This window comes from Alexandromys fortis, unplaced genomic scaffold (assembly GCF_014885135.2).
Source record: "Alexandromys fortis isolate MF-2015 unplaced genomic scaffold, M_Fortis_MF-2015_v1.1 scaffold_5, whole genome shotgun sequence".
Lineage (NCBI taxonomy): Eukaryota > Metazoa > Chordata > Mammalia > Rodentia > Cricetidae > Alexandromys > Alexandromys fortis.
This window is the reverse complement of record NW_026067924.1, coordinates 16716741-16741509: the sequence shown is the minus strand read 5'-3', so window position 1 is coordinate 16741509 and position 24769 is coordinate 16716741. Positions and strand designations below refer to the sequence as shown.

Genomic DNA, 24769 nt, shown 5'->3' with positions numbered 1-24769 from the left:
GGCAGCAGGTTCATTGTACCTGTATTTCCATCTTCTTAGGCTGAAATGAGACGGTTACAAGCCCTGGAGTCTAAAGTAGACTGGACAGTACAGGGAACTCTTATCTCAAAAATCAATTATTTCCTCTTGTAGCTTTAAATATTTTTTTCTAGGAGTTACAACTAGAGAGATCCTCTTCTACAGTATGTACTGGTGTTCGACCCCGTTTGCACGTGGTGTCTTGGTTAGGTTGCAATAACAAATAGACAGGTATAGTTTAGACAACAGAATTTTATTTCTCAGTTCTGGAAACTAGAGTCTGGAAAGGGTCCACTGTCTGGCTGTATGGTCAGCTATGCTCTTATGTTCTTACTTGCAGAGAGCAGAGAGAAAAAGGTTTTTACAAAATCCTGTTCTTGAGTGTTCTAGGATTGAACCTTCTAGACACTCATTCCTAGTAACATTGAATGGGGGAGTTTTCAGCTTATGAGTTTGGAGATAATTCAGTCCTAACAACTGAGAACAACAAGATTTAGTGCCGAGGCTGCACTTAAGACTCATTTCAGTTGGCCCAAGCTTCAGAAAATCCTGCCAGCCCCTAGTCCTCACTTTTTGAGATGTTATCTCTGTTATGTAGCCCTGGTTGTCCTAGAACTCACTGTGTAGACCAGGCTGGCCTAGAACTCACAGACATCTGCCTGTCTTTGCCTCTTTTGAGGGCTGGGATTAACAGCATATGCCACCATTCCTGGCTATTTAACTTCTAATTTGTACCCTGGAAAGAATAATTGACCTAGACTTCAGTACCCAACCCTTTAGTTAGTTGTTCTTCCCTAGGCTGTTCACAGTTTATTCAGCCCACACTGAAGCTTTTGAGAGCCGCCCTGTTTATACCAAGTCTCCCAAGCTCCAGGAGGCAGGGTAATTTGCTTCCTTACCAAAGTACAGAAACTAGCCCACAGTGTAAAGTTACTTCTCGTATGCTTGGTTTCCTTGTAGCAGAATCAGATAACAGCATTTTAAACATCCCAGAGAATGACCTACATTAGCCATGTTTTCAGTTTTGAATGAGCAAATTCAGTAAGTATATAGCAAGCAAAAGATATACAAGGAGCCACGGCAACCTGTGTATTGTTCCATATTTAGTCTATTTGTTGCCAAAGTGGAAAGCTTTTTTTTTTTTTAAGGTTCATTTTTACTTATGTGTGTATGTGTGTATCTCTGAGTGAATGGTGTGTGTGGGCGTCCCTGAAGGTAAGAAAAGGGCCTGGGACAGGCAGCTGTGAGCTGCCCACAGTGGGTGCTGGGTGCCGCATTCCTGCCCTCTTTAGAAGCAGAGAGCGCTCCTAACCACTGAGCCATCTCTCCAGCCCTGGAAAGCACGCACTTCCACCTCACCAACTAAAATGTAGTCCAGACGCTGGTGGTGTTTGGGATTCAGCAGAGTTGGGGAAAATTGCCTTTCATTTATAAATGTTACGGTTTCTCACACTTTTACAGGAGTTTTAGAGAGATAAGAGGCAGGTGTTATCCACAGAAGCTAGAATCTTGGCTTCCCGGAACTTATATCCATTCCCAGGCCAACCCCACCTTGTGAAACTGGTATTTTAATTCTCTGTGACTAGAGAGTAACTTGGCATTTGTTTCTTCACGTAACTTTTCAGGCAGGATGGTTTGGGGAAGGTTCTGCTAACCAAGGCCACGTGAGTCCAATCAAGCAGGCGGAGAGAAGCAGCACGTGTGGCTAGTGTCCCGGGCTGACGTTTACTCCCTGGAACCAGGTATCATCATGCTCTTGGCCCATCTCTAATTCGTAGAAGGTAAATCTTGATCTTTGCAGCATAGGAAGGCAACTTTTGGAAAATAGGATAGTAATTTATTTGGTTGTTTTGCATAGAAATCTTAGCAGCGTCAGTATAGGACACGTTTTCTACAGCCTTAATCCTTTTCCAGAAGACCACGCAGAGGTGGCAATCCCTCATCTCGAAAGTGAGATGACTTCCTGCTAGGCTGTGACCTGTATAGTGAAAAGTGTCACCATCAAGTGTTTCCTACAGAGATGCGAAGAGCAGAAAACACCGAAAGCCACATTATGACTTTGCGGATGTAGCTGGAAGCTCATATGGGAACTAAGTCAGTGACGGTCACAAAGGACAGAAGGACATTTCAGTGCTCGATAGCCCTCTGTGTGGTAAGGAAATGAGTTCCTGCAGACACCATCAGATCCCACTAGGATAATGGAGTGTGTGCTGAGCTCCTTGTCCCCTTGGCATTTGGGCAGGCAGATTTCTGCTATGGCATGGCCATCTTGCTTTCTCCACATCTGGCCAGAGACTCCTGACTCCGCCCTTCTCCTTCCCATCATTCTTAGTTTGGTCACCCCGTCTATACTTCCTGCCTGGCTACTGACCAATCAGTGTCCTATTAAACCAGTTCCGGTGACAGATCTTTACAGTATACAAGAGGATTATTCCACAGCATTTCCTCTTTTTGTCTATAAGATCAAGGGCAGAGTCTGGGAGATGCCAGTTAGCCACTGAGGACACAAGATGTAAAAAATGAGGTAACTAGCCATGAACCACAAGCTAAGTGGCATGGCAGATTTCTGCAGTCTCACACAGGCCTTGGTACAGAGGAGCTAATCAGCCACAACCTAGGTGGCAGATTTAGCTTTTGCCCATAAAGACAAAGGGTTAAAGAGACACAATAGAAACAGATTTAGTCTATGGCCATACCACCCTGAATGTGCCCAATCTTGTCTGATCTCGGAAGCTAAGCAGGGTTGGGCCTGGTTAGTACTTGGATGGGAGAAACATTTAGACAAAAAGGGCTCTAAATGGGTCACCACACGTTTGAAAACTGTTTGTAGGCTTAAGAAAAGAAAAAGAGTATAGTTATAAAAAATAATAGTTTAAAAATAAAATAGTTAAAGACAGAAATAAAGTAAAAAAAAGAGTCACGTAGAAATGGGAAATACACAAGGCATCTGGATCCTACACAGTATTGTGCTGATTTTGAATGTTTTCAATGCTGACAAGCAAACAGCTGCCGAGAGACATGGGATTGAAAGAGAGAATGATGAAATACACCAACCTAAGTATTTAAAAACGCCTTAGCTTTAAAACAGAAGCCAAAAATATATTTATAAAATGGAACCGAAAAGATGATTGCTATGGAGAAGCAGTTTTACTTTGTGTTTCAACAGGAAACAAGAGGTTATGGGTTCATTCCAGGTTAAGATGAACCAGGTTTGATGAAGGGAGACCTCCTGAACCTTGACAGGCGATATTAACAGGTTATAACTGGTTTTTCCAGGATTTGATCATTATCTCAATTTTTCTCAGTCCCTCAAGATCACCAGTATCCAACAATCAGCAGGATATCGTCTAGAGAACTACACCAAAATTCCCAAAATATTATTCATGAATGTTTATTTTCATTTAAGAGGGGTTGGTTATAAATTGTTATTGGTCATAGTCAATCTCTTTCTAAAGTAGAAAGGGGCATATAATATAGAAATGATGGGAAAAAGTGTAGATTATTATGATTTTAAAAAGGGGGTAGATTACTAAATCTACTTTAATCCAAAAAACAACTATTAATCGCAAAATACTTTGTATTGGTAATGATTTTGATTTATTGATATAAACTTAAGGTCAATTTTATTATGCTATATGTATATTTCTACTTTTATTTAAGGTATTATGTTTATGCAGCTCATTTTAAAATGTAATATATAATTAAAATTCAGATTAATATCTAGACATAGATAATAGTCAAACATTTAGTCATATTAGTTAGGTTTTCTAAGTATAAAAAGATATATTTCTTTTTCTTTTTTGTTTTTTTTTTTTGAGACAGGGTTTTCTGTGTAACAGTCCTGGCTCTTCTGAAACTTGCTTTGTAGACTAGACTGGCCTTAAACTCAACAGAGATCCACCTGCCTCTGCCTCCCAAGTACTGGGTTAAAGGTATGTGACACCACCGCCTGGCCCAAAGATATATTTCAATTATGTTGGTAATCACCAAACACTTCAAAGACCTACAGAATATGACATTTAAAATGTTTTAGGAACTTAGACATTTCTTGACTGTGAGATATGTCTGCTCCTGGCTGCATAATTACTTAAAAGAGGATGATGGGGCATTGAAAAAAACACCTTATAGAATTTGCTTTTAATGTGGCAAGGCCAACAGTTTGGACAAGAAACTGCCTGTGCCTGGACTGCTTGACAGTATGCTGTATAAACTGGACATGCAGGACCCACAGGAAAATGGCTGCTAAACTTTACCAAAACAAGGTGGGCTAGTCCTTCAGGTTCCTGCTTCAAAGGAGAAACTGCCAGACATTCTGTGGCTACAGAGGAAAGTGACTGATGAACTTTTATAATACAGGCAGGACAGTCCTTCAAATTTTCTGTTTTATTGAAAAGTCTGCCAGATAATTTAGGCCTGTAGACTGAAGATGGATGCCCCAATGTTACAGAAGAACTTTGGGTGACTATCCAGGCAGTCAGATGTCTCTGTCATCTAGAGTTTTGAAATTTGCTTACAATTCATTTCCTGCTTACTAGGGTAATAATATATTCTTCTAGGGTCTTTGATGGAGTTGAAGACTAGATAGTTATAATTATAGTTTTCCTTAAACTATAATAAAATTGTGATAAAAGATAAATTAGATATGAAACTTTGGACTTACAAAAATTGGATAAGTGATATAGTATGTTCTTTAATTTTGCCAGATACAAATAGACTGTATATTGTTACTGATTCTTGATAACTGTTTTGTTATATGTAATTTTACTATGTTAAAATGAAAACAGTTTTTGATTAGACAGAAAGGGGGAAATTCTGTGGGATGGTCTTTCTGTATGCTGAGAGTATATGTTACTCTCACTGGTTAATAAATAAAGCTGCTTTGGCCTGTGACAAGGAAGAATAAAACCAGGAATGAAATCCAACAGAGATACAGGAGAAGAAGGGCAGAGTCGGTGAGATACTAGCCAGCTGTTGAAGAAGCAAGACATGTAAAAAATGAGATAACAAGGCACGAACCACATGGCAAAGCATAGTTGAAAATTATGGGTTAATTTAAATGTAAGAGCTAGCCAATAGTGAGCCAGAGCCATTGGTCAAACATCTATTAGTAATGTTAAGCCACTGAGTGGTTATTTGGGAATTGGCAGGTGGGAAAGAAACTGTTAGTTACACAGGAGAGTGAAAATCTGTCCTGTATTTTGAAGTATCTTTCATATCCCTGTTTTCTCCAGCCTTTTCTGCCTCTGCCTTTGGCAAAGTTCAGGTCACCTTTTTTTATAGATCAAATAATTGAGACCAACCTCTGAATCTCTCTATGCCTCCAGCACCATCATCCCTATGTTATATCTGATAGGAATTCTGGCAAGTGATTTGAATTCAAAGACCCAGTTGGGTGGAGAACTACTGTAGATGTGTCTTCAGGAAGCTCAAAAGAATATGCCTGAATATACTTGCTAGATGAGTAGTTTTGGGAAAAAGGATTATATGGATTTCTGGGGCATCAACCACAGGGTCTCACATGTTCTAGGCTAGCATCTACCATTGCACTACAACCGCAGCTGTTCGCTCTCTTGAAAGGATGCTGGGAAGCATTTCCATGGCCTTTAGAGTCCTGTGATGGAGTCACTGTCTCCTTCCAAATTCACCCTTACGAGAAAAGGTGGCAGATGCCCAGTGAACACACAGAGTCTGTCCAAGTTCAAGGAGAGGAGCGCCCAGCAGTGGAGTGGGCAGGCAGGGCCACACGCACTCACTGTAACATTCTTGTCCGAAAGAATCTTTATCGAGCTTTTCAGATACCATTGTCGTCCTCTGGTTGCTTCTTGCTTCTCTTAGTGTTTTCTTTGCTTCTCTTTGTGTCATTCTGTTTGTTTTCTGGTATCCAGTAATCAGGCTGTTGGTGGCAGATTTAACTACAGATATTTAGCAAAAAGCAGTTCATTGTTTTCTTCTGTTTATGTCTCTCTTCCACAACTGTTTGCAATTAAGGGCTTGTTTTTTTACGTCACTCACATTCCTGCTTCATAGGCCAACCCACAGAACTTGTAACCAAATGCTGATGGAACCACCCTTCACAGTTACAGATCAACTCCATCACTTTTCCAGTACAAGAATTGGTCTACATTACCAGTGAAATTGGTAGTTATTGATTGCTACATGCGAACAAACCAGCTATATGAGGGCCTGGATAGCTCAATTGGTAGAGCATCAGACTTTTAATCTGAGGGTTCAGGGTTCAAGTCCCTGTTCAGGCATTCATAACTGTTCCCTTCTTGAAACTAAGGCAATCAGTAATTAAGGTGGTGTGCTTTTATTCTCTTCCAAGAAGATATACTCAAGAAACTATACAAAACAAACAAAAAAAAAATAGATGTAATAGCAGTTTTTAGATTAGGTGTCCTTCCTGAGGAACAGAAAGCTTACGGATCATGGGAGAGTTTCACTTCTTGAGTACGGTTTCTAAAACATTTAAATATATACAATGTTAAAATGCAAGACTCGGATTTTCTGTCCTCCCTCTCACAGCCGAAATCCTTGCAATGATAAGCCCAAGCATCAAGAGGTTACTAACAAGTTCTGTGGGGTGACGAAATATTCAGCCTACGAGAAATAGTGCGCCTCTTTACTCTTCACCTTCGTAGTTTAGGTCAACTGAGTGTTCACAATGTGGTTGACAGAAGAGTAGATTGTGGGTTTTTGTTTGCTTTTGTTTTAAAGATAATATAATATGTGTTTCCCCTACCTACCAGAGGATTATAATTTTCTGATAATAAAATCTCCATGGACAATTCTAAGAAGCAAATAAAACAAAACAACCTCCTAGATGACTATGTTCAGCCAAATCAAAGATCAAGGATGAATTTTGTTTTTTAAATTTTTAAAATTTATTTTATATGTATAAGTCTTTGTCTACATGTATGTATGTGTACCACATGTGTATTTGGTACCTACAGAGGTCAGAAGAGGAAGTTGGATCCCCTAGAGTTATGAGTGGTTGTGAGTCACCTTATGGGTACAGGGGAACGAAGCTTTAGTCCTCTGTAAGAGTAATTAGTACTCTTAACCACTGAACTGTCTCTCCAGCCCCTTGTCTGCTTGTTTAGATGATGCTAGACAAGAGTGGTTTGGGGAGGATTCAAAGGTAAGGTGTGGGGATGGGGTGAGGAGTGAGTTAGAAGAAATACAATGACACATGTTGTGCTGGGTGGAATAATGATGGTCTGCACAGGTTCATTTATTTGAATGCTTGTCACTAATTGATGTAGCTATTTTGGGAAGGATTAGAAAGTGTGGCCCTCGTTTGGATGAGGTGTGTCACTAGGGGTGGGTTTTGAGGTTTCGGAAAGGCGCCACACCAGGCCCTGTCTCTGTTTGCCTCTAACTTGAGGATCAGGATGTAAGCTGTCAGTGAGCCACTGCCATGCCTGCCTGCCTGCTGCCTTGCTCTCTGCCGTGACAGTCATCGACTCTTCCTCTGAAACTGTAAGCAAGCCCCTAATTAAATGCTTTCTTTAAAAGTTGCCTTAATCATGGCGTCTCTTCACAGTGGATAGGAAAGTATACACACACACACACACACACACTCACACACACACAGACCCTTGTGTGTGTGTGTGTGTATGTGTGTGTTTTGAGACAGAACTCACTTTACACAAAGATCTGCCTGCTTCTGCCTCCCAAGTGCTGGAATTTAAGACATGCACCACCACGGACCAGTTAGACTGTTGTTTTAAAAACTCAAAATGGATCATAGGTTTAAAGCAAAGTACAAAATTATAAAAATTTTAGGAGAAAAAGCAAAAACAAGAGTGTTTTTACGATGTAAAGGATTCTTAGGCTTGACATCAAAATTACAACCCATAAATAAATGAAAAATAATTAATTGTGGTTCATCGAAATTAAAAATTTGTTCTAGAAAGACTTTGTTAGGCAGATCAAAAGACAGGCCACAGATTTGGAGAAAGAATGGCAAACCACATGTGTGACAATGGACTCAGTGAGAACACACAAGGAACTCTCGCTGTTGAAACAATGTTGAAACAATGATCCAGCTGGCAAAAGACTCATTGATGAGGATATACAAGGGAAATCAGAAGAGGCCAAACGTCATTAACAGTTTGGGAAATGTCCGTAAGATCATGTTTTGTCTTTACACACTAATCAAGAAGTAAGAATAAAATAATAAATGCTAGGCTGGCAAAAATGCAGAGACTCACATCTCTTATATATTACTGGTAAAAATGTAAAATGGTTTAGGCATTTTGAAAAATATTTGATTTTTTTTAAAAAAATATTTGAATTTTGTGTCTGAGTGTTTGCCTGCATACTACATGTGTGCCTAGTGACACGGAGGTCTTAAAAGGATGTCAATTCCCAAAGAACTTGAGCTACCTATACCATAGCTCATAGGAAACTCCGGTTTTAGGAGATCTGGCGCCATCTTCTGAGCTCTGAGGGTACCAGGCCAGATGAGACAAGAAAACCTTACCATCTTTGGGTTCAGAACAACTCCAGAGACACTGTCTGCCTGCCTGCCTGTCTCTGGTCTCTTCCTCCCAAGTTTGACAGACATGTCAGAATTCAAGCATGTGCTGTTTAGTGTTGGCTTGAGGAAATCTTCCCAGAAAGAAGAGCTGTCCTAACCGCAAGAAGGCCGGGAGGCTCCAGGAGACTGTGCCCACGAAAGAGCAGCCTCGAGTGGGCTACAAAAAGGCCAGTGCGTTTGAGTCCGCTAGGGGCGCGCGTTCCCGGAACTGGGGCGGCCTCGCGGGGCGGAGTCCTAGGATTTCTCTCTGTTTTCTTCTACCGGCAGAGAAGCTGATTTTCTTGTGAACCCGGAGAAGCACCGCAGAATAAAATAAAATAATAAAAAATAAAATGAAACAAAACAGTAGCTTAATGGCATCAGGCTGTCTTCCACCGCTAGAGATAAGGTTTGTTCGGTTTTGGAAACGCGAGGCTAGATTCACGCAAGGACTTTTGTCCACAGCCTTCCTGAAAGCTCCGGCCCCCGACAGAAGCCAAAGCAAGAGGAAGGGCCTATTTTAGCTTGTTACCTTTTATCTTTTTATCTTTATTGGAACTATCCCACACGGAATTCGATCGAAATTGCCCTAGCCACGTACCCATTTGGATCGGGAATCCGTGGTTTTTGGAAACCCTGTGAATTCTGTGCCCGTGAAACCAAATGAAAACTTTTTTTTTTTTTTTAACACAACGATCGCCTATAAGACTTGTGCGGAAACCAGTGAGAAGGCCGCATGAGTCTGGGAAAAGGCCTGGGCTTGGGTTAGTGTGGCGGTGAGAGTCAGAAAAAACAATCAGAAATGAAAACCGAACGTTAGAACAGCGATCTTCACCATTAGAGAGTAAAATTGAAGGGCAAACAGCGTGAAAGCAGAGTGGCGCAGCGGGAGCGTGCTGGGCCCATAACCCAGAGGTCGATGGATCGAAACCATCCTCTGCTAATTCTTTTGCACCCGGGACAGCGAAAAGTCAAAGACTGTCTTTTGTTGTCCCCTCCCCCAACCTTTTAACGACAGCAACATTCTCCTACAGCCTTCTGAGCTGCTCCCGCATACTGTGTATGTGTGGGTTTTGGTTCGTTAGTTCGTTTTTGTTTGTTTTGTTTTTGGTGAAATGTAAGATTCCAGCCTCACACCAGGCCTGGCAGAGTTCTTTGATGCCAAGTCGATACCATCAGCCAGTACAGGAAGGTAGAGCGAAACTTTCTGCATTTTTTCCCCCTGTTCAACACACGAATTCTGAAAGTGAATAAAGGTTTGATAGTGAAGAGGTGCACCAAGTGTCTTCGAAGTAGTCTTTCCCGCCAGGGTTCAGTTTAACATCAAGGTTACAAACCTTGGCCGCTTCCACTTCAAGTAGGAGCCTGGGTTTGGCCACCAGGAGGCACTGATGGAACCCAGAGATCTCACCTCGGTCACAAAGGTCGGCTGTTGCCTTTCCCATTAACAGCTCACACTGTCCCGTGCCCCTGCCTGGCCATTTCCATCAGTGCCGTTGTGTCGCGTGCACTCTCGATCCCCCCACCCGCAACCCTGTCTTCCCCCAAATACTCTGTAGAATTCAAATCACCCAGAATTCCCCCCAGCTCAGAGTTTGGAGAACTGGCTCGCGGACCGCAGATCCCCGGCCGGCTGACACGGTTACTGAGGTCCGCGTGTCGCCAGCTCCCTGGCACCCTCGCGCTTTTCTTACACGCGTAGCCCAACCGTCACTCGGGCAGCGGATGCTTGGGTTCGGCCACCTCCGGCGACGTCCGAAACATCAGAAGCTAAACCGGGCTGGAACTGACCCCCCACCCGCCCGGTTCTCCGCATGGGCGGCTACCTGGGCAAAGCGGGGTCCTCTCCGCGGTCCCCAACACAGGGGCGCGCAGACGCACGAGAGAAGCCTGCGACCCGCCGACCGGCTAGGCCTCTCTACCAGGTCCACCGGGTGCAGCATGTCCACCGCGCCCAGCCCGCCCGGCGACACAGGCCGGCCCGGAGGCCGCCAAACTGGGATCCCGCCAATCCCGCCGCCTTCGTCAGTGAGGCCTGGAGGCGCTTTCCCATGAAGAGGCCTCAGAACCCCATCATGGGGTCTCTTCCTTCAGACTGGTGGGAAAGTTACCTCAAGCGTAACATTTGGTCCCTTCGTCACCCTAGGGCCACATGGAGTCCGGTGACAGTCAAGATCTCACCTCCTGAGCGGAGACCACGGCCCTTGTTCTCGGTCTCAAAAGTGATCAACTCCGCGGGACCCTCAGAGGAGTCACCGGGAGAGTGTGGAAAAAGCCCGGTGCTGAAGGCTCTCTTCAAGTGCAGGAAGGGGAGAACCAGGAGGGAAGAAGAGCCACTGTTCCCGGACAGCTCGGACAGTAAAAGGAATTCTGCCACCCCTGGGTCCGCCTTTAAGCCCCTGTTGAAAAAAGGAGCCGCAGTTTCATTTGTGGCCAGGCCTGGATCTCTGAAAAGAGGCCTCCCCGCCCAGAGCTCAGATCATAAACGTAAGAAGTCCAGTTGCTCCTCCGTGGCGCTCTTGGCCAGCGTACGCACACGCGGGCCCCCCAGCACTAAAAGAAATGCTATTACCAGCTCTTACAGTTCTTCCAGCTATCTCTCAGAGTCTTGGAAAAGACATTTTTCCAGGACATCAATCCAAACTCCAGAATGGCCGCTGAAAAAGACAGGGAGAAATCCTAATCCTCACCCGTTAGTTACACCCGGCAGCTCTGGGCAGCCCAACAGCGAGATTCCTTACCTGCAATCTGGTCCTAGGGATCCGCTGACCACGCCTTGCCAGCAAGGCTGTGTTGTCACTGAAGAGGACCCGACCTCAGAAAGGCAAGCTGGGCCAAGCAAACCAACCACAGAAGCGACAGCTGGGATTGTCACAGACTCCATTCCTGAGACCAGGGATGGTACCGAGCCTCCCGTGTCTCTCAGTCGGCCTTCTTCTGAGACAGTACTCGGTACCCACAGGAGTCCTCAGCGGGAAAGCTCGAAGAGCGTGCCTGTCCCACCCGGGTGCTCACAGTTGGAGCACCTTCAAGGCATCTCCTCAGACTCAAAACCCTCAGCTGCTTCCATCCAGGTGTCTCCAAGCTCTCCCACAGCACCAGTCCCCGATTCCACCAGGCCATCTTCAACCCCTCCCAGGTCTGCAGCGCCCCCACCCCCATCTGTCATGATCCCCACTGCACCTACCACACAAAACACTCTGCTTGGGGTGGTGAGTAGCCCAATTCTCCATCTTCCTGCATCTGTACTTCCTGCGGAGACTTCTGCTCACTCAGCATTAGAACCTGTTTGGGGGTCTGTGTACAGTAGTGACTCCTCATATTCCAGAATTTCTGTCATGGCTGGGGGGGCATCATCCAGCTCTTCTTTTTCTACAGCTCCAAGCATCTTAAAGTCCACCTTCAAGCCAATCTTTGGCAGTGTAGGACCACTGACAACCATGCCGATGACAGCCCCTGTGTCCGCTAAGCAGGCCTCTCCTTCCCTGACTTCTGCTTCTACCTATTTCTTCCATGGCCTAGCCACAGCCTCCTCTCTGGTTACGTCTGCCATCCCAGGCAGCACATCCAAAGACCCCGGTGTGGACTTGAATCTAGTAACTAGCACCACGAGCAATTCTTATTCTGTCCCTTCTTGCCAAGCTTTCCTGCTTGGGGCTTCCCAGGGCTTTCCCCCGGCCACCGATTTCATTTTCCCATGCCAGCACCCTGCAGTTTCCACTGTACACACGGTCACCATCTTTAGCCAGGTCCTTACTAGTGCCATCCAGATATCCCCTCTTAGAAGCACCACTAAACCGCAGGGGGTGAGTGGACCTCTGCCAACTTTAGGCTTATCACCCATAATCCAGCCTACAGGGACCTCAAGCATCTCCAATGTGACTTCAGCACTCACAACATCCTTGAGATCAAGCCCAACATCACCTTTCCCACCATCCCAGAAAAGTACTTCCCAGTCTTCACCTGGGGCCACAGACGGCCAGAAGCAATGTTCTCTCCAATTAGCTCCTGTCCCAAGCTTTAGTACTTCTTTCCTTTCAGGGAACTCAATTGTGTCCCCGACCCAGATGCCAGCTTCTGCTCAAATGCTTCTCAGCAAGACTATACCACCAGTTTCTGTGGGGTTGGCATCTTCAGCTTCTATTATCCACACTTCTGCCAGCATCCAGTCAGGTTTCAGCAGCATGCTAGCTGGTTTTCCATTCAGTGAAGCTAGCTCAGCCACCCTTGGGGTTGTTAGACAGAACCACCAGAGTGGAGCCTACAGCTCAGCATTTGGCAGCACAGCCCCGAAGCCTTTTGCATTTGGAGGATTAGTGACCCCTATGGACTGTGGGGAGCCTGAGGTCATTGTGGCTGCTCCACAAAGAAGCATGTCTGGTGCAAGACAGGGTGAGACCCCAAGCACCCTAGCACCCTTTGTGCAATGCTGGAACCAGAGCATGCAGGGCCTCCCAAGCCAGATTACACCTTTGGCTAGTATCACTGCAAGAAAGACCACGTCTGGGGCCCCCTCTCTGGTCCCTTTTGCTCAGAGTACACCTCCACCCGGAGCAATTAAGGCAGGTTGCAGTCTAGACTTTGGGATGTCCTCTCCAGCTGTGCAGGGTTCTGTGGGGAAAGAGTCTATCAGACCACGGACGCCTTCATTCTGTATTGGTACAAAATCAAAAACCGCAAGGAATCGGGAGCCAGGGCGCTCCCGGAGACATCACACTTACAAGAAGTAGCCCAGTCACCCTGGCACATGGCCACGAAGAGCTTCCGTCTCTCCAATTCTCTAGAGAAAACCTATTTCCGATCCAAAGTGGAGGCTGCAGGTGTCTCCTCTGTGTCCTAATCTAAGTCCTCCAAGAAGGTGGACTGCCAATGTGCCCTCTCGTGCTGGTAGGAAGCGGGGCCGCCTGGGACTAAGGTCCCTGGAGCAGAAACTCCAACTCCCTTTCCCACCCTCTCCTCCTCGTACATCTGTGAGCTCCACCCGGGCACAGCCTCCCACTTGGGGAATGACCATGGCAGGAAGGTAACAAGCATCTTCGGGAGGAGATAGGTTGATCCTATACCTTAGCCTTCCTTGATTTGAGCTCTAAGGGGAGCTTGGCTGTCTAATGCCGTAGAGACACCAAGTTCTCACTTCTTATTGCTTGTCCCTCAGTGGTTTCTTGGGAGTGTTTGGGTGTGATCTGATCTGTGTTCAGTCTACTCTTGGGGACCAAGGTCATCTCTAAGGACTCTTTGTACCACTTTCTCTTTAAAGTCGTCCCAGTAGCTTCTGAAACTGGCAATGGCTTAGCCCCGTCCTTCTTTCTTTTGGTCAATTTAACATACAAGACTAGTGAAGATCCAGCCTGTCAGACCTCAGTCTGGGAAAGGGAGGTTCTTTCCTATCTATCAGCATCTCCACTTGCTGCCCTCCACTTGGTGTTCATGGAGACTTGCTTTTACTCTGTTGGTTTCTGGTGGGTATGCTTTCAGTTGGGTTCGGAGGAAGAATGATCTGTAAGCATGGTGGGAAGTTGGCAAGGCCAAATTTCAACTGCGTAAATCCATCTGCAGCTTGGCGGATTGGATCAGTCAAACAGCCCGGCTTCAGGGCTGCAAGGACTGGCTTGCCCTAAATGTTCAGCAGCAATTTGACCTTGAAGGATGGTTTCTCAGGAAGTGGGGAGGCAGAGGAGGTGGCCAAGATGCTGAAGCCTTCTTTCTTATCTCTACACCATAGACCACAATAGGAACTGCAAATGCCCAAGTAGGGAGACCAAGGCTTACATTTCATTTTTATGCGTGCCTCATCAAATTAACCCTTTCTGTAGTCACATCTTTCTCAGAGAGGGTCACCAGGCCATGAAGCCCTAGGCCGGATAACAAGCATAAGAACGGGAGAACAGCAGAGGCCTAACTGACTGCAGCTGTAAACCAGTGGGAAGTGAATGAGTAAACTGGGGAATCTTCCTTAGTGCTTCCTAGAGCAACCTCACACACTGAGGCATACCCAGACACGAGTCTTTGGACACATTTAGTACATATTTCTTATTGTACAGATACCTTGGAGAAAGTCTAATTGGAAAAATAACCTTAAATTGATAAAATAAAAATACATTGTTGAAAAAAAAAAGTCTATGATACAGGAATTACTGTCAAGCTCATCTAGATAACCGGGCAGGAAAATGTTAACAAATTTACCTGAAGTCACTCAGCAGAGACTAGATTTAAGCCCTAGTGACTGTAGAGTGTGCTCACTATTTCTCACCCCCTAATCACCCAAGTTAGAAATGGTTGGCATGTATTTATGTGCTTATTAATTGTATATATGGAGATAGTGGGGCTTGGATCCAGGATGTCACAAATACTAGGCCAGTGTTCTCCTCCTTACTCACCTCCTCAGTCCCGTTTCAACTTTAAACAGGTTTTTTTTTTATTTTTATATCATTACTAAACGGTGTGTTCCTGGGCATGTGTGCCATGGCACATTCGTGTTGAGGACAGGGGATGACCTTGGTGAGCTTCTCCCCAGCCCCCTGTACCACATGGGTTCCAGGTTTGAGGGACTCGGCTCTCATCACCAGGTTTGTGCCATAACTGCTTTCACCCACTGAATCATCTCAACGGTCCGTTTCCACTTTGATGTCTTAAAGACATTCCCAAGATTAGTATCTTATTGAACGATGGCAGAAGGAAAACATGAGATACTGCCTCCTGTTCTTTACTGTGTCTAGGGATAATTGTATACCTTGCACAGTCCTTTCTTCTGGTCATTCAGTGGTCAGGAACAATTCTGATTTAGGAGAATTAAGTGTGGAACTGTTAACTAGCCAATGATCATAACACCAAGGACAAAGAGCCTAGAAATGAGCTTGGAAAGAGATTATCTCGACCACGGCTGACGCTGCTTTGGCCATCAGCAAATGGGTAATCTTATTGCAGGCCAATCTCAAACTATGAGTTCAGACAGGAAAGGAAGATCACCAAGATGTATTGACGTCGCTTCCAAACAGTCAGGTATGGCTATTGGTGAGCAGAAGCAGGTGGTGGCCATGACTGCAAACCGTGGAGTGTGAGGTGGGCAGCATCTTGAATACCCCAGGTAGCGGTGAATACACAGAGAAGCACAGAAACGGCTCCACACTGCTTTAGATGACTCTGGCTGCCATAGGAAGAGGGAATAAAATAGGAAAAGACTGAGGACTTGGGGGGGGGGGTTGTTTAAGAGACGTTTCAGGTAGCAGAGACATATTAAAAACATGAGATGGAGGACTGGAGATGTAACAGTCGAGTGTTTTTCTGGCATGTATGAAGCACTGGGTCTTAATCCCCAGCACTGTCAAACTACGTGCAGTAGCATACACAGTAACCCCAGCTCTCCAGAGGTGGAGCCCGGAGGCTTAGAAATCCAAGGTCATCTGCCTGGGCCTGGGATATTCGAAACTTTCCTCACAGTGAGGAAAGGTTATAGAGCATAATTTTGGAAAAGGCTCTAATTGGGTATTCCTCAGGGAGAGGGGGGGATTCCCTTAGAGTACTGATTGTTTCCTGTCTATTGATTGGACTTCTTAGATGTCCCCTTTTCCAAATATTTCTTCATTTCTTCACTCAGCTGAAGTATCCTGGGTTTCCTTGGGAAAACATAGAATAAGGTAAAAAGAACTGGCTCAGCTGTCTGTGGTGGCAGACTTCTGTAGTCTCAGCACTTGAGGGGCAGGGGCAGGTGGATCTCTGAGTTCAAGGTCGGCCTGATCTACGGAGAGTTCCCTCCAGAACAGCCAGAGCTCTTGCTACACAGAGAAATCCTGTCTCAAGGAAAAAGAAAAAAGAATTGGCTCTTGAATTTGATTTCCCAAGGCTTAAATTGGGTTTCAGAAAGGCATAGAGTTTGGCGACAATGAGATATCCAGGAAACTAGAGATTCTTCTGGAAGAAGAGAACAATGAAAGGTGGTCAGGGGCTGGCAAGATGTCTCAGTGGGTAAAGGCACTTGCTGCCAAGCCCAACAACTTGAATTCAATCCCCAAGACCCACATGTTAAAAGTAAACTACTGAGTGTAGTGTCGCATGCCTTTAATCCCAGCACACAGAGAGGCAGGCTGATCTCTGAGTTTGAGGCCAGCCTGATCGACATAGGTGAGTTCCAGGACAGCCAAAGCTCCGAAAGGAGACCCTGTCTCAAAACAAAACACATTTCTCCCAATAATTGTCCTCCACGTGCCCGCATTAACACATACAAAATAAATGTAATGAAATTTTAAAAATATTTTTTAAAAAGAAGAAGAAAGAAAAGGAGATGGACCCCAGGAGTCAGCCAGCCCCAAGACAGAAACCAGGGGGTGAGGGACCTGAACCAGCCCCTAAGAAACTCCAATAGTCAGCGCGGTGTCTTACGAGATGTTTTAAGCACTACTTGCTGTTCTAAAGGGTAAAGTTCAGTTTCTTGATCACTAACATCGGCCGCCCTTGAAGACTATGTAATTTTACTTTCCTAATTTCTAAAAGTAGAAAGTAAATTGAGCTTCAGAAAACTAAGAAATGTTCTTGTTTAACCGAGGTCTTAATCCATTTGATATTTAGGAAAAAGTGTCTTTTTGGAAGATGGATCTGGACTTCACAGACCAAGAAAGATGTCTTGAGTGGGAACAAGTCTCTTCTGTGACTCTCTGCAGTGACTCCAAGAAGAATACATGTCTTTCTATTATCTATCTATTCAACTTCCCTTTATATATTACCTTGAGCAGGTGGACAAGCCGGGTACTAACAGAGTCCAGGAGTGGAGCAGAGACAACATCCTGGAGTTTCTGGATGATGAATAAAAAAAGTCAGGCATTCCTGGGGCATTAATGGCGTAGGGAGGTGGTTAAGACTTTTTAGCATATACAGGGTAAAAGATGTCCATTTACAAATAAACAAATATGAAGAAACATAAACAGGAATCAAACAACCTCTCCCTTCCTCCCTCTCTGTCATGTATGTATTAAGTATTGAACTCAAAACTTAAGAATGATAAGCAAGTGTTTTATAGTTATTTTATTCTTTAACTTCATTAAGTTAGGTATTTTTTGAGCTTGACATGGTGGTACACACCTTTAATCCTAGAACTAAGCAAATCCTAGGCAAAGACAAGTAGATATCAGTGAGTTCAAAGCCAACCTGGATCTTCGTAGAGAGTTCCAGGACATTCAGAATTACATAAAAAGGCCCTGTTTTAAAAATAAAAAAGTTTTATATTTTTGCTCTTTTCTTTGTTTTGGAAGATCTAGTCAAAAACTGAAAGGCTCATTTACTGTAAAGAGAAAAATTCAAAGGAAATTATTTTGTTCTTTTATTATGGATATTAGAAAAATACCTCTAACACAGTTGCTGCACAGATTTTTTTTTTTGGAGACGGAACCTGGTGTTCAATGAAGGGAGCAGACTATGAACTTTACTGTTTTAGGGTGTGTGCATGCAGCAGCCGGAAATGATGCCAGGACATTGTATCCATTAATTGTAGTGATGGTTGAGCCCAGGAAATATGACTAGTTAATTAATGTTGAAATGCTAATATTTTGGATATGTTGGATTAAAAAATGAATATTATCGAAAACCAGTTTCTGTTTGTTTTTTTCTCCTTAATTTGGCATTATGCATTGCTCATGGTACATATTTGTGGCTTATGTAACATTCTGTTGAAATATGCGCACTTGTGTCGAATCACGTCTTGTTTAGTGTACACTTTTATCGGTGAGTTCATTGCTAATGCCACTGAGGAACATGGCACCAATTTTACTTTTGAAAATCCGGTTCTGGGGTGTGGTCAGGTTTACAAAGCACCCACTATCGGTGAGAAAGAGGAGAGCTGGAGTAGCTTCCACCCCTGGAGTGTGAATTGCCCATTAAAATAGCGGGCACCTGTTCTGTACAGAGCCAGGGATGATCCATGGTAGCAGCATTTTTGGTTGAGAATGAGTGAGCTTATTAAGCATGCAGCAAAAGGTGAAAGCCTAGGCCATGCTCAAGTGAGACAGAATAGCAGGATAGGTTCCTTTCCTAGCAACCACTTGTGTACAGGAGGCGGGACAAGTCAAATCAAGCTCCAGATGACCCCTCTTGGCATCCACAGTTACCGTAGGTGCGTTAAGGTAAGATGTACAGACTCATCTTTCTTGTGTTGAAACCATGGAATTCCAGCATGTGTCTTTACTCTTCTGGACCTGCGAGCTAACAACTCAGGTATCTTTTCAAAAGAAAGGGGATGACCGTCCACATTTAATCTGTGAGATTCATGAATCCCATGGGGATATATCATGGAGAAGGGCTCATTTTATCCTGTAACTGAGCTCACCATAAGCGTAAAGGAGCCATGTGGTTTGTGGTTGTTTTAGCTAGCTATCTTATCAAGATGGAGGCAACCATGTGACTGGGCCACCATCTTGGTCTGAGATGCCATCAATATTGAGACAGCCATATGACATGGTGCCGTCTTGGATAGTGGCATCATGAAGATGGTGAAGGCTGTGAGATTTCATTGACAGGTTGGTTAATGCAACCTCCTGACAGGAACCAAAACAGCAGCACCCGTGAGACTTTTCGGTGCAATATATTTCCCAGGCAATCAGTACACTCCTTTTTATATCAGGCCTAGAGGTAATACCAGACCTCCCTGGTAGGTTTTGTTTATTTTTTTTCTTTTTTTTTTTTGTATTTTTTTTTTCTGGTGGGGGGTTGAGACAGAGTTTCTCCTTGTAGCCCTGGCTGTCCTGGAACTTGCTCTGTAGACCAGGCTGGCCTAGAATTCACAGCCGCCTGCCAGGCTTGTTTTGTTTCAATTTTGACTCATTATTTTACATGGTATATTTACTGGCTTGAAGAATGGACATAGAGTTTTTTCCCAGCCATGTGCCTTCAACACTAGACAAGCATCAAATGAACCTGTGGGTAATGGTTGGCTCCCTGGAAAACTCCTGTGAATTTGCGGTAGCCCAGGGAAAACTCAGGAAGACACATCACAAATAGGACCTAAAAAATAGATTGCCAGGCACTAGATGCGCTGCTGCCAGCCTGCCTGGGTGGGAAGCTAGAGGAGGTGCAGGCGATGCTGGGTCTCGCCAAGGCCCGCTTTTTCTGCCTGTTATCTCCACGGCTGTTGTTCTCCAGACAGAGTACTCTTTCTCCTCAAGACTCCTTTGTTCCACGTTTGTTGTTTGTTTTGGTTTCTGCCACCACCAAGACCTGCTTCTCTTACTCTCCAGTCACAGTGACGTAGACAGGCTAAGGAGGAGAACAGGCTAACGCCATCCCTTTCCAGCTCCATTAAAAGGCCATATAAATAAAAATACCTCAGAAACAATGAGCCCACCTAAATATTGGGTATTGGCTTTTAATAGTACAGGTCATTTAAGGGTCTTTTCTGAGAAATAAGTGACCTCAAGACTTAGACAGGGTAGTTTCAACTGAGCCTAAAAGAACTTGCTATGCCAGAAATTCAGATCACCATAGAATTATATAATGACAACATCACAAGGACTCATTTGTCAGCCTGAAGAGGCTCTCATTGTCCAGATCAGTTCCTCTGGGTACCAAAATCATTAAAGGAAATGGTGAACCGTAAATCACTGCACTGAAAAAAAAAAAAAAAGGATTTCCTGAGCTTATTTTGAAAATGCACAACTACATAAGTTAAGAGAGGGGTCTCTTCGTCTAACGCAGTGCCAAGCACAGACTGGAGAATGCTGGAATCGAGCAATTGCCACTTGGCAACCGCCACAGTAAATATAGCTCAGGGGGAATTATCAATAGATGTCGAATCTGAATGGAAGATCTCATGGAAACCATTTTGGTGTCCTCCCTAGGTGTCTTCTTCCCCTAGGCTGCTTGTTAGCTGCAGGGGAGAAACTCTGCTCAGGTATTGACTGGCTGAAGGACAGTGATCATCAGTTGCCATGGTTACAAGGGGAGCTGGCTATGGAGTGTCTTCAGATTCTGTATTCCTGAGGATGATTTCCTTTCTATTCTTTGTAAATCTATAAAGTGTGCTCTATCGATCCATCTGTTGTATGATATTAATGAAGTTTTGTATGATATTAATGAAGTTTTGTATGATATTAATGTATGATATTAATGAAGTTTTGCTGAAGAAGAGCATATATGTTTTATGCGTTGTTCTTCGGGAGATGCAGAATATGAACGTAATTTTGAAGTGGGGGGGGGAAGTGATACAAAGCCCAAATTAGTAGAGGTCCATTTCCTTATCTTTTAAACACGCTCCATCTGTGGCGATGTGACTCCCAGCCCTGACCTGATGGCACTGTGTTTGTTGTCTGCCCTGAAATGAACTGCTCTGCCCCAGTCATCAGAGCACTCAGACCTGAGCAATCCCTTCCACAGGTCCCCCGTGACGACTAAAGAAACGTAATTTGGAGCCAGGCATCCCTTAAGGGCCTTTGACATTTTGCTCTGGAATGCTTGGGTGTTCCTAATTGACTGCAGGTGAGATAAGAACAGGTTAATGGGCAGCGAGGTATTTACAGCTGCCTTTGCTTCTGTAAAACCTGCTATTGCTGTGGGAAAGGGATAGAATGGTCTTTTTATTACTATATAGCAGGAAAGTAAGAAACAACTGAAGGAAGTAAAAATAGTTTTCCTGCCCCACTGTGGGCTCCATGGATGGTTGTAATACACATCTTTCTGACACTGGCTTTAAAGCCACACCTTAATGCCCCTTCCGCAAGGCGTGCTGTTTGGCTCTGAGGATGCTGTCCTTCGGCTAGCAGTAAGAATAAATTGATTTAATCTAAATTTCTCCCGGTGGATTCAAATGCCCCAACACATTTTGCTGTTATGTATGAACGTTTTGCCTTCACGTATGTGCACCATGTGTGTGACCACGTGGATGGCATCGGATCCCTGGAACTGGAGGTACAGCTGGCTAATGCTGGCTTCTTGAAGAACAGCCAGTGCTCTGAACCACTGAGCCAAATTCCCAGACCTTCCCTTCAAGCCTACATCCTGCATTCCGGTGTGAAGATAGAAATGTAAATGCCCAAACTGACAACTGTCAGCTCAACTGACAAACTTGAGCCCAAGTGAAAGATTAACACAGACAACTTCATCATTTAAAAAATATATTTGAAACCTCTAATTATACCATGGTTAGAAACAAAATGTCTTTGCTTTTAGAAAATATGTCCTCATTGGGCAGTGATGCCGCACGCCTTGTATCTCAGCACTCAGGAGGCAGAGGTAGGCGGAACTCTGTGAGTTCTTGGACAATCTAGTCCACACAGTGAGTTCCGGCGCAGCCAGGGCTATTATATAGGGAAACCCTGGAACCCTGTCTTGAGAAACTAATGGGGGGGTTGGGGGTGGGGAGGAACTGTCCTTAAGAGCAAAGGGCCATGATATACATTGCTTTTTGGCTGGGGGAGGGGTTTCAAAGAGAGACAGAGAGCATAAGAAAGGCAGAGCAACCAGAAAGGGTCTGTGGAGGAACAGGGAAATCGGAATAGGTAAATTCTAGTAAAAATATGTGTGGCTTTCTTACCATTCTTATTTTTACACATCTTCCATAAATTTGAAATTACTTCCGAGCATTAAGTTTAAAATGAAACGTTTAATGGGATTGAAAATAAGGAGTATTGAAGCTCCTTTTAAGTACTTATAGAAGCATTGCGAAGAAAGCAAGGACAGGTGATTCCAAGACGCCTTACTGTGACATGGAGGCCTTAGAGAGAGGTATAAACCGAGGTACATGAGACACTGTGTGCTGTGACTTGCAGTTTGTGTGCTGGGAACAGGAGTACTTACTCAGAGGACGTTATCTAAACGATCAGAACTTCTTTGGATTTGGAAAAGCATAATATATAGGACCAACGACGAGGATGGGATTCGAACCCACGCGTGCAGAGCACAATGGATTAGCAGTCCATCGCCTTAACCACTCGGCCACCTCGTCCCATGTGGTGCATCATTTCTTCGCCTTCATCTTTAAATCTCATTTGATGAGCGTCTTAAACTTTGATTTTGTGATCTCCATATAGTGGTACGTCGTCAATCTATAAGACTCCTTAAGGAATATTCATATCTAATCATTTCCGTCCCCCAAAAAGGACCCTTTCTCATTTTGATGACTCCTTAGTAGTACTTGCACATTTCCATCGTCAATCGTCTTCGTTTCTTGGTACCACACTTGCTTTCCACCCTACAGTGAAAACCGTCCTGGCATCCTCAAAGTCCGTAATCTCTTTCCTGGATCCGGAATATATGTACTAACCTTCCCCTACGGCTCTGCTTACTGCCTACGTTCTCGACTGATTACTGGGATCTCCGTAGAACTCATAGCTATTTTTTTGCTGGGGATAAACATTTATTTCTTTTCACGACCCCATTTTTTTTCTTGCACATCGTAGTCTACACCTGCCGAAAAGTTTTCTGCCAAACTCTGTATTTTTACGCTCAAAGACCCTACCATGACATATTGCATTAGAAGATACTTCTGTAAACTGTTCTGATTTTTAAAGCTATTTCCGGTAATTATTGATCCGTGTTTTAGACCCGCTTCTTCTGGTTTGAATTGTCTTTATATTTTAAGGAGAGTGGAGACTAAAAGAAACGACTAGAGAATTTTGGTAAGTAATTTATAATGTATGAAAAGGGAACTTGCATTCAAAACACATCTTTTACTAGAAGAATTGAGGATAAATTTTTTCATCACCAGTTCATCTGTATGCTATAAAAATGTATTGAAAACTCAGTGGGAACTAACGTCAAACAGTGTGGTCATACATGGTTATGAGTAAATTCAGATTTTACAAGAGGCGAATTTATTGTGAAGGTTCCCTAAATTTAGTAAATGATGTCAGGCAGACTTGCAGTTATATAAAACAAGATAGGGATAACCAAAATTTTAAACAAAAATTAAACTTCTTACAAATCTAAGTAAGTGAAAAATTAAGACGCTAAATTACTTTAAAGAGAGAGAGAGATACTGAATTCCTACTATACATGTGCGCTCCCTGTCGTTGAATGCGGGATGTTATTTACTGAAAATAAATCAGCCTCCGTCCTCCACGGTGAAATCTTGTAAAACAGCCTCTGACACTGGAGACTGCAGACGCGCTTTTCCCGCCTTTATTTTCTGTCTCAAAAAAAGTGTGACCTGTGCGCTGTGAAACTGAATGTGAAGTGACCTTGCAATCACGAGCTTATGTGTGGCTCCCTGAATGAGACCTGCTTGTGAGCTCACACACAGGAGGTGAGCGGGAGTAGAAGAGAAGAAAAGAGGGTATTGGGAAGGGAATACGGTCACAGCACACTGCGTACAAGAATGAAGTTGGAAAATCAAAAACCTTTAAAGAAAGAAGTTGCGGGAAAAGCGAGCGTGACTTTGGGGACCGCTGGTTCCCTCGCTAGGCTCCTGCCTTCCTTGCCCTTGCCAAACTCGTGGGCGCTTGCCGGCACCGCTTTCACCGAGTTGACGGTTCCAGAAGATGCACCAGTGCCCCAACCCACCTCCGCTCACGTGACGTCAACAGCTTGGTGTGGAGTCAGGCCTAGTCTCTGCTCACGTGACGTTTGCTAGTGCAAACTGGTCAAGCTTGGATCTCTCTCTACTCACTGGAGACTGTGACCAGCCGCGTCCTCCTGCGTTATCTATCAGTCCAGCACTCAAGAGGCGGGGACAGGAGGATTAGAAATTCCAGGCCATCCTAAACTACATGAGACCCTGTCTCAAAGAAAATTTAAAAAAGTAAAACATACAAAAAAAAAAAAAAATAACCAAACCAAAAAAGTTGAAGTCCCAACTTTCAGTAGACAGAAGCAGGAGGATTGAAGCGAGTTTGGGATCACACAGGGTAGAGTAAGAATTTGTCTCATAAAACAAAAACAAAGCAAAAGAACCACCCCCTCTCCCCCCCAAACAACAAAATAGCTACTATTGCTCTCCAGACTAGATAAATTCTATTTCCAGTTGCCAGCTTGGGACTGTTTCCTCTGAGTCTTCACTACTAGTTACTTCCTCCCGCCTCCCCAGTTGTGATTGTGAGCAGATTTCTCTGGAAAGAGTTCTAGCTTCCTGCTGCAATGCCTTCTTGAGAGGTCTTTGCTTTTCCTTTTCCTTCCTCTAAAAAGAAACTGTAAGCAAAAATAAAGTCACTCAGTTGGTGAAAAAAGGTATTTAGCTCTATTAAGGTGTGGTTACCAGGAATTATTTTTTGTATCAATTTAAATGTAGTGAAAGCTAATTGGAGGAAAAAGTGC

The 24769-nt window shown here is 44.2% G+C and overlaps 1 protein-coding gene and 3 non-coding genes across 4 annotated transcripts; 3 read left to right on the top strand and 1 right to left on the bottom strand.

The window, feature by feature from the left end:
* Positions 1-6199: 6199 nt before the first annotated feature.
* Trnak-uuu (transfer RNA lysine (anticodon UUU)) lies at positions 6200-6272 on the top strand. The gene has a single exon. It is a non-coding gene; the product is annotated as a tRNA-Lys (tRNA).
* A 3141-nt stretch (positions 6273-9413) lies between these two features.
* On the top strand, positions 9414-9485 carry Trnam-cau (transfer RNA methionine (anticodon CAU)). Its single transcript has one exon. It is a non-coding gene; the product is annotated as a tRNA-Met (tRNA).
* Positions 9486-10137: 652 nt separating this feature from the next.
* Positions 10138-13272, top strand: Pom121l2 (POM121 transmembrane nucleoporin like 2). The gene has a single exon (XM_050142583.1). It carries the CDS (start codon positions 10357-10359, stop codon positions 13270-13272), a length of 2916 nt encoding a protein of 971 aa, XP_049998540.1. The 5' UTR covers positions 10138-10356.
* A 9109-nt stretch (positions 13273-22381) lies between these two features.
* On the bottom strand, positions 22382-22463 carry Trnas-gcu (transfer RNA serine (anticodon GCU)). The gene has a single exon. It is a non-coding gene; the product is annotated as a tRNA-Ser (tRNA).
* Between the last annotated feature and the right edge of the window lie 2306 nt (positions 22464-24769).